Source organism: Berghia stephanieae, chromosome 9 (assembly GCF_034508935.2).
Source record: "Berghia stephanieae isolate SIO BIC M18660-M18661 chromosome 9, UCSD_Bste_1.3, whole genome shotgun sequence".
Lineage (NCBI taxonomy): Eukaryota > Metazoa > Mollusca > Gastropoda > Nudibranchia > Aeolidiidae > Berghia > Berghia stephanieae.
Genome location: NC_088368.1, coordinates 21,830,074 through 21,842,573, shown reverse-complemented (window position 1 = coordinate 21,842,573; position 12,500 = coordinate 21,830,074). Strand labels below are relative to the sequence as shown.

Sequence of the window (12,500 nt, the reverse complement as noted above, 5' to 3'; positions counted from 1 at the left end):
TGATGATGATGATGATGATGATGATGATGATGATGATGATGATGATGATGATGATGACGATGATGTTGATGATGATGATTATAATAATAATAATAATAATAATAATAATAATAATAATAATATAATAATAATAATAATAATAATAATAATAATAATTATTATTATTATTATTATTATTATTATTATTATTATTATTATAGTTATTTTGGTGGTGATGATGATAACGACGACGACGACGACGATGATGATGATGATGATGATACAAACCTCAGTAAATGAACTAAACCAACATACAACAACGAAAAGCATCATCATCAACAACAACAACAACACTAACAACCACTTCAAACTGTTCGTTGATGGCCTCGTTGTTGTCGCGTGTGACCATACGTAGCCATCGTATGTAATAGCCTGATACTGAAATCCAAAAGGACTGGCAGTTTGACGTCATTATTTGGTTTTTGCACCGCCTAGTGAGTTGTCGTTAGTAGAGCTCATGGAAACAAGTTATTTCATTGGCTGAACTATTGAATACAACTCACTATTTGTTTTCTTATGTGGCCAAAGACTGGCATTTTGACGTCATTTTTTGGTCAGTCTCAGGCCATAACTTTACGATGGCTACGGTCTGACCCCTATGACTATGAGTTTACATCAAGGGGCGTCACGCCTCAACCGATTCACCAGACATGCTAACTATTTCGAAAAATTGGTAGAATTACGAAATGTTGGCTCCAATTTCAGACCTTCAACTCAATTTTATTTTTTTTTTAAATAAAAAAATAAAATTGAGCTTTATATAGCACAATATCCACTTAATGTGCTCAATGCGCTTTACAAGGGGTCCCTGGTCAACAGCAACATTTAACATGTAGGACAAGACATAACGCCTGTTAGGCGATATTACAATTTTTTGAACAAAGACAACGCTGTTAACGGCCAGGTACTAATTTTACACCTGAGTACGGTGAGAGAAAGTGAGTAAAGAGCCTTTTCCAAGGATTCAACTATGCACTCGAGCGCGAGGCTCGAACCCAGGACCTTCCGATCCGAAAGCGAGTGTCATACCACAAGATCACATATAGTGTTATTTAATCCGTGCGAGGATAACATTGTTAATTCTTAAAGTTAACTACAGACCTGCCAACTTGAAAATTAAAAAAAAAATCGTAATTTTTAGGAGATAAAAATTGTAGTCACTATAGTTAACTTTAAAAATCAACAGTTTATCCTCATGAGGATTAAAAAAACATTTCAAAATCTTAAAAATAATGTAGTGTGGCATCAACTTTCATTTTCAAGAAGTTTTAATGACTTAGAGATGCTCATGAAGCTCTGAAATTGAAGCCAAAATTTCGTAAATCTACAAATTTTCCGTAATACAGTAGTAGGCAGGTTTGTAACTATAGTGACTACAACTTTGATCTCCTAAGAATAGGATTCAATAGTCTGATGTCACGTCCACCCAGCAGCGAGCAGCTTGGTTATAAACAAAGAAAATCGGTACTTTTTATTCTTCATCCTGGCTAGAACTTTTTCACATGTCATGTGATCAGAATGTATAAAAGTCAGATTTATAATGCTTTTCGACAACATCAACCCCAGACCTAACTCTCATATCTGAAGATCTCACCGGAAAAGTCAGTAAACAGATAAAGGAACAACTGGCAGGAAGTGATCATCGTCCCATTCTGGTTGAAATAACTGAAGAATATGCAAAAGACAGAAAGGCACCACCTCCGAGATGGAATTATAAAAAAGCAGACTGGACTCTGTTTTCAAAGTTGACTGATAGTTATACAAAAGAGATAAACTGTAAAACAAGGAATGTAGAAAAATCAGCCAAAGCTTTCACAAAATCAATCATGAAAGCTGCAAAAGAATCAATCCCCAGAGGATCAAGAAAGGACTACTGTCCAGGATGGACTGAAAAATTAGGAAGTCTCAACAGCCAAGTCACTGAACACAGAAAAAAAGCAGAGAGAGAGCCAAATGATGAGAATATGGAAATTTACAAAGAGGCTGAAAAAACTCTCAGGAAAGAAACAATAAAAGCAAAACAGGAAGCATGGCATGAAAAAAACAGACAACTTGACTACGACAGAGACGGAAGAAAATTATGGAACCTAACCAAAGCTCTAAGTGGACAAGAAAACAGATATGCTGCACCATCAGTAGAAGATGATCAGGGGAGGATTCTCAACAAAAAACAAGCAGCAAACTGTTTTATGAAGCAGTACTCAAGTGTTGGGAGTATACAGATTAGAAAAGAACGAAAACGAGAAGTCCACAAAGAATTGAGAAAACACAAGGATACACCCAAAGAATCCACAGATGATGTCATGTTCAGTTCGATTAAAAAGAAGAAGTAGAAATTGCCTTGAAATCTCTAAAAACGAACAAATCACCAGGTCCAGATGATGTTACTAATGACATGTTGAAACACCTAGGAACCCTCACAAAGAGGAAAATGAAACAACTGTTCAATGCAAGTTGGAAACAGGGTAAACTTCCACTCAAATGGAAACAGGCAACCATGATACCAATTAAGAAGGATGGCAAGCCAAAAAATAAAACCGAAAGCTACCGGCCAATAAGTTTGACAAGCTGCTTGGGTAAACTGATGGAGAGAATTGTTAATCGCCGTCTCCAATGGTATTTAGAAAGCAATAAGTTGATATCAGATGAACAGGCTGGTTTCAGACAATTACGCTGCACAGAGGACCAGATAACATACATCTCGCAGCTGATCGAAAATGGTTACCAAGAAAAAAAACACACAGTCACAGTTTGGGTGGATATGGAAAAGGCATTTGACAAAGTCTGGACAAAAGGACTACTTCTCAAACTTAAGAAAGCCAACGTTTCACACAACATGTTTGCATGGATTAAAGATTACCTCACAAATCGAAAAGCAAGAGTCCAATCTCAAAACTCTAAAAGCAAGCTAACGAACATGACAAATGGAGTACCACAAGGCGGGGTTCTCTCACCAACCCTCTTTGTCGTTTTTATCAATGACATCTGCGAAACCAAATGCAGAGGAGTAAAAGCAGCCATGTATGCAGATGACCTTGCACTGATATGCACTGAAAGAAATATTGGTACTGCAAAGGCCAGGATACAGATGACTCTTGATGCTTTGAGCAAATGGACAAAAGACTGGGTATGAGAGTAAATGCTGATAAAACCACATACACAACATTCAGCTTATCAACCAAAAAGCAATCTATGCGATTAACTTTAGATGGAAAGATTCTGAGAGAAGACCTTATGCCTAAGTATCTAGGAGTGAAATTTGACCCTCGACTCACTTGGAAACATCAAATAGATGAAAGTCAACAGAAAGGGTACAAGAGAATGCAGCTTCTCCGAAAACTTGCTGGAACGCAATGGGGAGCAAACTCAAACGTCCTGAAGAAGACATATCTTGGATATGTAAGACCTGCAATAGACTATGCCATATCGGGAACGTGCTCACAGGCTCAATTTCAAAAGGTTGAAAAAATCCAAAACCAATGCCTACGCGTGATCACTGGAGCAATGAAAACAACACCAATTCACAAGATGGAAACCCACACAGGAATAAAACCTCTCAAAGAACAACGAAATTAAAAAATAGTGACACAATTCTCAAAGATAAAATTCATGGAATCCCAACCACTGCATCCAAGTACAATGGAAAAGAAAGAGAATCGACTCAAAAGGGAAAACTTCATCGCCTTTGGACAAAAACTAGAGAGCGAATATAAAGTGACACCAAAGGAAGATATTGCCCAAATCAATGTCCCAAATCTCAAACCACCACCGTGGAAAAAGAAACAAAAATCCATAACCATCAACAAGAAAAACATTCGAAGCAATAATGACAATGCTCAAACCCTAAAGATGATCAATAAAAAATACCCAATGACCAACTGGATAAGAGTTTATACAGATGGCTCAGTTTCCGGCCCCCTCATGAATGGAGGTGCTGGTGCACTCATACACTGGACAGATAAAACAGAAACAAAAATATCTGTATCAGTGGGTTCAATGTGCACAAGTACTAAAACTGAAGAAAAAGCCATCCTCAATGCAACAAAAGAACTATCCAGAGATCACAGAATATACGGGAAAAATGTGGTTTACTTGACAGACTCTGATGATGCTCTCCGGTCTATTGAAAATTACCAGGACTCTGAAGCCGCACACACTGTGGAGGCCCTTGAGGGCTTATCTGATAAAACAGGAAAAATTGTGCTGCAGTGGATTCCAAGTCATGTAGGTATATATGGAAATGAAATTGCCGATCAACTGGCCAAAGAAGGAGCCCAGAAGGAACAACCGAAGTCGTCAATCACTTACCATCAGCAAAAGAAAATAATAAAGCTAAAAATAGACAAAGAAAGGAATGACACACACCTAGAACACAACAAGCAGGATCCAATCCATGCCATTCAGCGAAGTAGCCAAGTCACTCTATTCCGCCTCCGAACAGGACACAATAGACTAAGAGGACATATGTTTACAAAGCTAGGTATTGGAACAACCCCTTATTGCCCATGTGGAACCGACCATGAAACCACTTTACATGTGCTTATGGATTGCCCATTATACAACGTGCAACGTTCGAACCACTGGGTCACCCCTACAACACTCAACACAAAGCTCTATGGTGAGGCTGAGGACCTAAAGCGGACCACAGACTTCATAGCAGATATCGGACTGCAGCCATAGATGTTCATCAGAGGAACGAAGAAGAAGAAGAAGATAATGCTTTTCTCCTCTGGATACACTTGTATTCTTGTCCGCTATTGTTCCGATAGTTTAGAACCAGTTACTAAGTTACTATACGTCATTATGAGGTAAGTGACGTCACGACTGTTGAAACATATTACGAATTTTTAAATTTACAAGTTGGCAGGTCTAATTTTGAATATTCTGGGGGTTTATTATAGTTATCTCTCTTTATCAAAAACATTCGATAACTGTCACCAAATGATATATTATATTATTATATCTGATTTGTCCAAATCTATAAATGCAAATGTCATCCCAGTTGACGGCATAGAACGAATGCAGTTGACGCCACTCAACTCTTTGTTATTGTTCTTTTAGACCGACAATTGAAAAAAAAGAAAAACAAAAACAAAAACAAACACCCCTCCCCCAAAAAAACCCCCAAAAAACCCAAAACAAACAACCCCCCCCCCTCAAAAAACAAAAAAACAAAAAAAAAACCCCAAACAATTGAACAAAAAACTCGATTTATCATACAGCGCAATATCCAATTAACATGCTCAAAGCGCTTTACAAAAGGTCCCTGGCCAACCAGCAACACGTAACATGTAGAACGAGACATGATGCCTGTTTGGCAATTTTACATTTTCTTCTCGATGGAGACAACACTGTTAACGGCCAGGTACTCATTTTACACATGAGTACGGTGAGATATTATAAGTAATAGCGTTTTCCCAGGACTCAACTATGCGCCGAGCGAGGCTCGAACCTAGGACCTTCCGATCCAAAAGCGAGTGTCATACCACAAGACCAAATAGCCGCACAATTGAGTGATAAGTTCACACTAGATTTTATCAATTAAACATATAAACTTTTAAATTTACTCACAGCTTGGTGTGTTGGTACGATTCATCTGGTGGGGCAGAAATGGTGAGTAGTTTACATAAACGCATACTATTTAAAAAAACTAATAATAATGTTTATCTCCCTTTGTCCACTTGTAGCTACGACTTTCTCTATCCCGCTCTCTACCCACAAATGTTGCAAGCCAGGAGTGACTTCCCTTTGCATCTGCTCAGGCCCCAATCTTTCGCTTCACGTAAGTCCGAACACAATAATAGATTTAAATTATTTCAGACTACACACGTAACATGTCTGTTTGTTACGCGCAACGATTTTCGATGGTTACGCCCATTAAACCCTCTCCTTACCACCTATTGGAAAATCGTCACATTTGTTACGATGCAACCGTCACTTTTCTCATCCAGATTTCATTTCTTTTTGCCATAGCTATAAAAACTTGACATTCTGTAATAGAGTTCATATTGTCGAACAATATTATGTATAGAATGTGCTTGTTGCTTTTCTGTTTGAGTACGATAATATATCTGTTTTTGTGTTGGGTGGGTGTGAAGTTTTGGGGGAAATTCTGAAAATGGCTGGTAAGGAGAGGGTTAAACAAAAATGAATAAAAGAAAAGAAAATGTGGGGACGAGCAGACTAAGAAAGAAATTCCTCTTGCGTAAATGCCAGCAGATATTTAAAAGGGCCATTGTTCTAAAGATATTATTATCGCTAGCTTATTTCATTACATCAATAATATTTATCGTGAGTAAAACATTATTATAATGGAATCTAAGAAATTAAAGGATTGGCGTATAAATATGATAAAAATACATCAAATCTGAAGTCAGCAACAAACATTGAGATAGACCACTTGAAAACGCATCAATAGACACTTCAAGTAAGACCACCCAGCCTGTTTTATTCATCAATGGTCGTTGTTTCAAGAACCCAAGAAACTATGAAGAATAATATATAAGATATACAGCGGCTATGTGGTCTAGTGGTGACACTCGCTTTCGGATCGGAAGGTCCTGGGTTCGAGCCTCGCGCTCGGCGCATAGTTGAGTCCTTGGAAAAGGCTCTTTACTCACATTCTCTCACCGTACTCAGGTGTAAAATGAGTACCTGGTCGTTAACAGCGTTGTCTTTGTCCGAAAAATTGTAATATCGCCTCACGGGCGTCATGTCCCGTCCTACATGTTAAATGTTGCTGTTGACCAGGGACCCCTTGTAAAGCGCTTGAGCACATTTAGTGGATATTGCGCTATATAAAGCTCAATTTTACTATGACTTTAAAACACTGTTTGATTCATTCCTGCTCCCAATACCAACAGTCAAATGTACGTGATATAAACTTCAGTTATAAATTGATCAGTATTTATTTTGATAGACAGGTTTTCTTTATAAAAATTTATATACATTTTCAGGACTCCTTCCCTCTCTGCCACCATCCCTCACACGAGATTTGATTGACAGCAACAAGACACACCCACATATGTTATTTCCAGCTCCTCCCATTCTAAGTCCCGCCCATTGCAACAGCAAATCTTTCCAACAGCATCAAGAGAACAACAACAACAACAACAGCAGCAACAGTCTTTTAGTTCATCAACTCCCACGACAAGACATTTCAACATCAAATCATCGACATCAATATAAGCTGAGTTCTGAGTTTATGAGAAATTATTCGAATAGCATATTGAGTAGTAATGGTGGTAATTTCATGGCCAGCACAGCGATGCAACTCTCGGCCAAAATGTATTATAGCAACCATGACACAATACACAGTAAAGACAATGGCCCGAATCTGTGTTCACATAGAGATTGCTTTGTTTTGTCGCCACACACCAAGGACCATTCGAGCAATGACAGCAGTTTAATACACACTCTACAAAACACATTAAGTTCAAGTGGTGATACACACGTCCATAATAATACTAAGAGTCATAGAAATGCTATTGGCGTCAACAACAGTAGTAACACTAACAGCAGCAATAGCAGCAATGGCACCAACAGCACAGTCACAAAGGATACGCTTTTAAACATCACGAAAATAATCGCTGAAAACAGAATGTCACAATTTGCTACGACTAGTACGACAAAAACAAATACCGCAAATAACAACTTGACCAATCATAAAACATATATCAACAATCCTACTAACCAAAACAACAACCATAACAATTACCACAATAACAACAACAACAACAACAACAACAACAGCAACAGCAACAACAACAAAAACAACAACTTTTACAAAAATAGCACCTTGCACAAAGAAGAGTCCAACCCGACACAATCTGCAACGTCATCAGAGACAAGGGAAGTTCCTGATTCGTCAATATCCCAAGAAGAGGCGGAGATAACAGCAAATTCGAACCTAACATCTGGAGCAGACGACTCGGGCGATGAAAGGTATGATCCTCTTCAACAAGAGAACGGTAAGGAGGAGGAAGAAGAAGAAACCAGACTTACCAAAAACGAAAACGAGGTAAATAATAATAATCATAGTTGCCATGACGACGTTGGTGATATTGATGTTGATAATGTTCCCAAAGACGAAGACGAGGAGGAACCTGTGATAATGGTCGACTCTATACAAGGTGAATATAGCATTTTATTTATGGAATTGACAATTCATATCACAGGTATAAGTTTACAGAGAAAAGAATTGACAATTTTTAAAAATAATCTATGCTTTATTATTTTTTTTCAGAATACTTTAACTGATAAATCGATCTAATTATTTGACTATAGATACATTCAACTTAATACATGTAACAATATTTCCAGTGCAAATATAGAGTTCGGACTAATTACACTAGATGTTATAATGAATTAATGAAATTTACTTATCTATTCAATTTTCATAAAGATCTGAACAATTGTGTATGAAATGCGCTAGACAAAGCAAGAAAGAAAAATACCAAACAAAAGAAAAAAAATAATTTAAAAATGTTAACAAATTAATTTAAAAAAATCCGCTAATTCGACTAGTTGACTGATTGTTCAGATGCTTTATTCTTCTTGTATTTTTCTGTCTTCCTTTGTCAGGCACCTTTTGTAACACTAGTTTAGATCTATATCTTACACCGGTGCCAGCTCTCCAGTTTCTTAATTGTCATAAACCAGACCAATACTTGTTATTCTTCATGAATATATATAGTTGAGTCCTTGGAGAAGGCTCTTTACTCACATTCTCTCACCGTACTTAGGTGTAAAATGAGTACCTGGCCGTTAACAGCGTTGTCTGTGTCCGAAAAATTGTAACATCGCATAACAGGCGTCATGTTCAGTCCTACATGTTAAATGTTGCTGTTGACCAGGGACCCCTTGTAAAGCGCTGATCACATTTAGTGGATATTGCGCTATATAAAAAGCTCAATTAAAAAAAATTACACTTATACTAGGCTTATATCATTTTGTTTTATTTTTTGCCATATTTTTTCTTACCTGAATAGAATCAACAGTTGGATCGACCACGCCGCCAACAATATCGCCAGTCCCAACCAACCAATCAGCTCATGCCACGACACACAATGTCATCATTCCTACACCAATCAGCGCTCTGAAAATAGATGGCATACCACCTCCGTTCCGGTTGCCCTTTCCGTATCCCATGATTCCTTCAACCATTGGACATCAAAACACAGTAGCTTATCCTGTCCATGCCCTGCGGTCTATATTCTCTCATCCTTGCATACCGGTAAATGAATTTGTAACCTCCCCCTCCCCCCCCCCCCACCCCCCAAGGAAAAAAAAAATACACCAAAAAAAAAAAAAAATCTAAAACAAACCATTCCCTTTATTCATTCCTTAGGGGAAATTTGTCTTTAGGGTCTATTCCAATGGAAGAAATGGAAATGGAATTTGAGACTTTTTGACAAGCTAGGAGTAATCTTATTTAGTCGATACTTGAAGCTGCTCAGCGGTACGGTCTTTGCGTCATACCCGAAAAATAAGACCGAATACAAATACCCTCAGAGCTGTGTGGCCTTAAACAAGTTACCTCACCATAGGTCAGTCTGCGGCCTTGAAATAGACCCTAAAGGCAAACTTCTCATATGGGTTGAATAAAGGGAATTTATTTATCATTTATTTATTTATTTATTTATGAAAGCTCAAGTTTGATTGTTTGTTTGTTTGAAAATATGTTTTGTCAGTATACTGTAATGATGTCTCTGTATCTTTTACACAGCTAATGCCCACGCCCACCCAAAACCCAGCAATGCCATTGGCTACCACAGCCTTCCCATCACCCCCTCCTAACCTGACGACCTTGGCAGAGGAAATTCTATTGGTCAGCATTACGTGGGCCAGACTCCTCCCACCTTTCTCGGCTCTCGACCAATCGGACAAGAGGACCCTGCTGGAAGCAACGTGGCCGGAGCTCTTTATACTGGTTGCAGCGGAGAAGGGACTTACGTTCGACACCAGTGAGTTACTTGAAAGAACCAAGACGATTACATCTTTAATGACCATTGACTATGATAACAAAAAAATTAATGATTCCCTTTATTCATCCCATAGGGGAAATTTGTCTATAGATAGTATGCGCTTGGCTAAGAAGCTCATAACATTGCCATCCGGAAGTTTAACGGACCAACACACAAAACTATGTGTAACCTTGAACGTTTATAGTCTGGATAATACAGTTTAGTGAGAATTACTCATAAACGCGGATGGCAAAAAAACAATAACAAAGACCCGAGTGACGTCAACTTCATTCTATCTATAGGGTCTTTTCCAAGGGAAAACTGGAATAACACAGGCGTCAGCCGCAGTGCAGCGCCGCAAATTCATCTAGAGCGAGCTGACTTGCTCAAGGCCACACAGGGCAGCGGCGGGTGATCGAACTTGGTACCTTTCGGATACGAAGCAAAGACCGTACCGCTGAGCCACGCTGCCTCCATGATATCTCATTTCACTCGGTGTCCCATTGACTTTTTTAATTTCAAAATAAATATAAATTCAAAGATACCGTAGACCAGACCTGCCTATTACCTCGAAACATTCGTAGAAATACGATTTATTTCCTCCAGCTACAGAGCTGCATAGCTCTCTTTGACTCAGTAAATCTTGTCGAAAAGGAAAGTTTAACTTTGGTGCATTTTTGGACCATGTTAAAGGCAAATTGTTTATTTGCGAAGCTATCCAAAATGGATTTTTCTTTTTTTCTCTCTTGGAAACTACGAATTTGTGAAATTTCAAGTAGCCAGCCATGTCGTAGACTAGGCATTCCATGAAGAAGTATAGATTACTTACATACTTCCGGTGTCATCTCTTAGGTAGAGGTCGACTTAAAATGGTACGCCACTCTTCTCTGTGGGGAGCAACGTGGCCGAGTGGTTAAGGCATTACACTGTGACTCGGAAGGTCCCGGGTTAGAGCCCCGCTTCAGGCACTTTCGTTTTTTTTGCCTTGGGCAAGATTATTAATCTCTAATTTGGTCACGTGGACAACATGGCTGATTCATGTTGACAACAGACATCTTGTTTGATGAATTATCTATATTCCTTCGTGGAATGCCCTAGGCGACGATATCCTATGATGTGGCGGAAGGACATAATAAATAATAGAAAATAAAAACTTAAAAACTCTTTTCTGTAATGCTTTTTGGCGACACTCATCTACAGAGAGTCCACTCCAGATGATATAGATAGAATGCGCTTGGCCAAGGAGTTCACAACATTGCCATCCGGAAGTATAATGGACCAACACACAAACTCTGTGTAACCATGAACTTTTATAGTCTGGTTAATAAAGTTTAGTGAGAACAACTCACAAACGCGGATGGCAAAAACAATAACAAAGGCCTGAGTGACGTCATCTGCATACTATCTATAGGTAATCTATCCAAACGACCCCCCCCCCCTCCAAACTTCTGATGTCAACAGGAATAACCCCGTGTTGTTCAAAGATGGGCTAATTGGGGGCCAATAATCTTAAACAAAAAATGGATGACGCGGGGCTCGAACTCGATACATTCCGTCACAATGCAATGCCTTGACCACTCGGCCACTTCAAACCGATTTTAACAAATCTAATTTTTAACGGTTTATAAAATAAAGATTGCCCTAATTATTATATCCAAAAAAACAAAACAAAACAAAACAAAACAAAAAAAACCAATAAAAAACAAAAATACAACCCCCCCCCCCAAAAAAAAAAACAAAACAAACAAACAAAAAAACCCCAAAAAACACGTAACTTTATGAAACTTTGATCATACTGCCAAACATCACAAGACGTTGTTCATATTTGTTTTATGCCGTGTATCAAATCTATCAACATCAAGTAAATTTCTCTTTTATCTATCTAGACCACACAACCCCTGGATTCAACGTTCCATTCGAAGACAACAAGAAATTGTCCGGAGACTCTGTGACGTCATTGATGACGTACATACAGGAAGTACGTGAAGTCATACTGGGGTGTATGGTCCTCAACATTGATCCCACGGAATGGTCTTGTCTGCGATCCGTCGTCTTGTTCCGATACTGTAAGTAAATCAAATATGTGACCATTTGCCTCAAAACGGTATTAAGTCGGGATGGTTAAGATGTTGAAAATTGAATTTATAGCCAGAAATGTCAGACTTGTGTTGAGTTTGTATGTTTTATTGAGGAGAGTGGATACCATATTTTAGGGTGCTAATGCCAACACTATATTTTTGACCAGTTTAACATTTAATTCGGCTTTCAAGCATATGGTTCGTTCGGACATAATACCGTTTTGAGACGATGGGTCACATATAACAACAAAAGGATACATCTAAACATTTATATAATGCATTTCTATAGAAACACCAAGCTTAATGTGTCTCCATAATATAAAATAAAACATAAAATAAAATTCCATTTATTCATCCCATAGGGGAAATTTGTCTCTAGGGTCTATTCCAAGGGAAGACTGGAACAACCCAGGCGTTA

At 38.3% G+C, this 12,500-nt stretch overlaps 1 protein-coding gene across 1 annotated transcript in view; it reads left to right on the top strand.

The window, feature by feature from the left end:
- Positions 1-12,500, top strand: part of LOC144979858 (uncharacterized) — a 54,654-nt gene that overhangs the window by 17,531 nt on the left and 24,623 nt on the right. Inside the window, exons 6-10 of the mRNA XM_078927077.1 lie at positions 5,727-5,821; positions 6,996-8,171; positions 9,030-9,274; positions 9,767-10,004; positions 11,891-12,070. Of these exons, the coding sequence (XP_078783203.1) occupies positions 5,727-5,821; positions 6,996-8,171; positions 9,030-9,274; positions 9,767-10,004; positions 11,891-12,070 (1,934 nt within the window). The remainder of the gene's footprint in view (positions 1-5,726; positions 5,822-6,995; positions 8,172-9,029; positions 9,275-9,766; positions 10,005-11,890; positions 12,071-12,500) is intronic.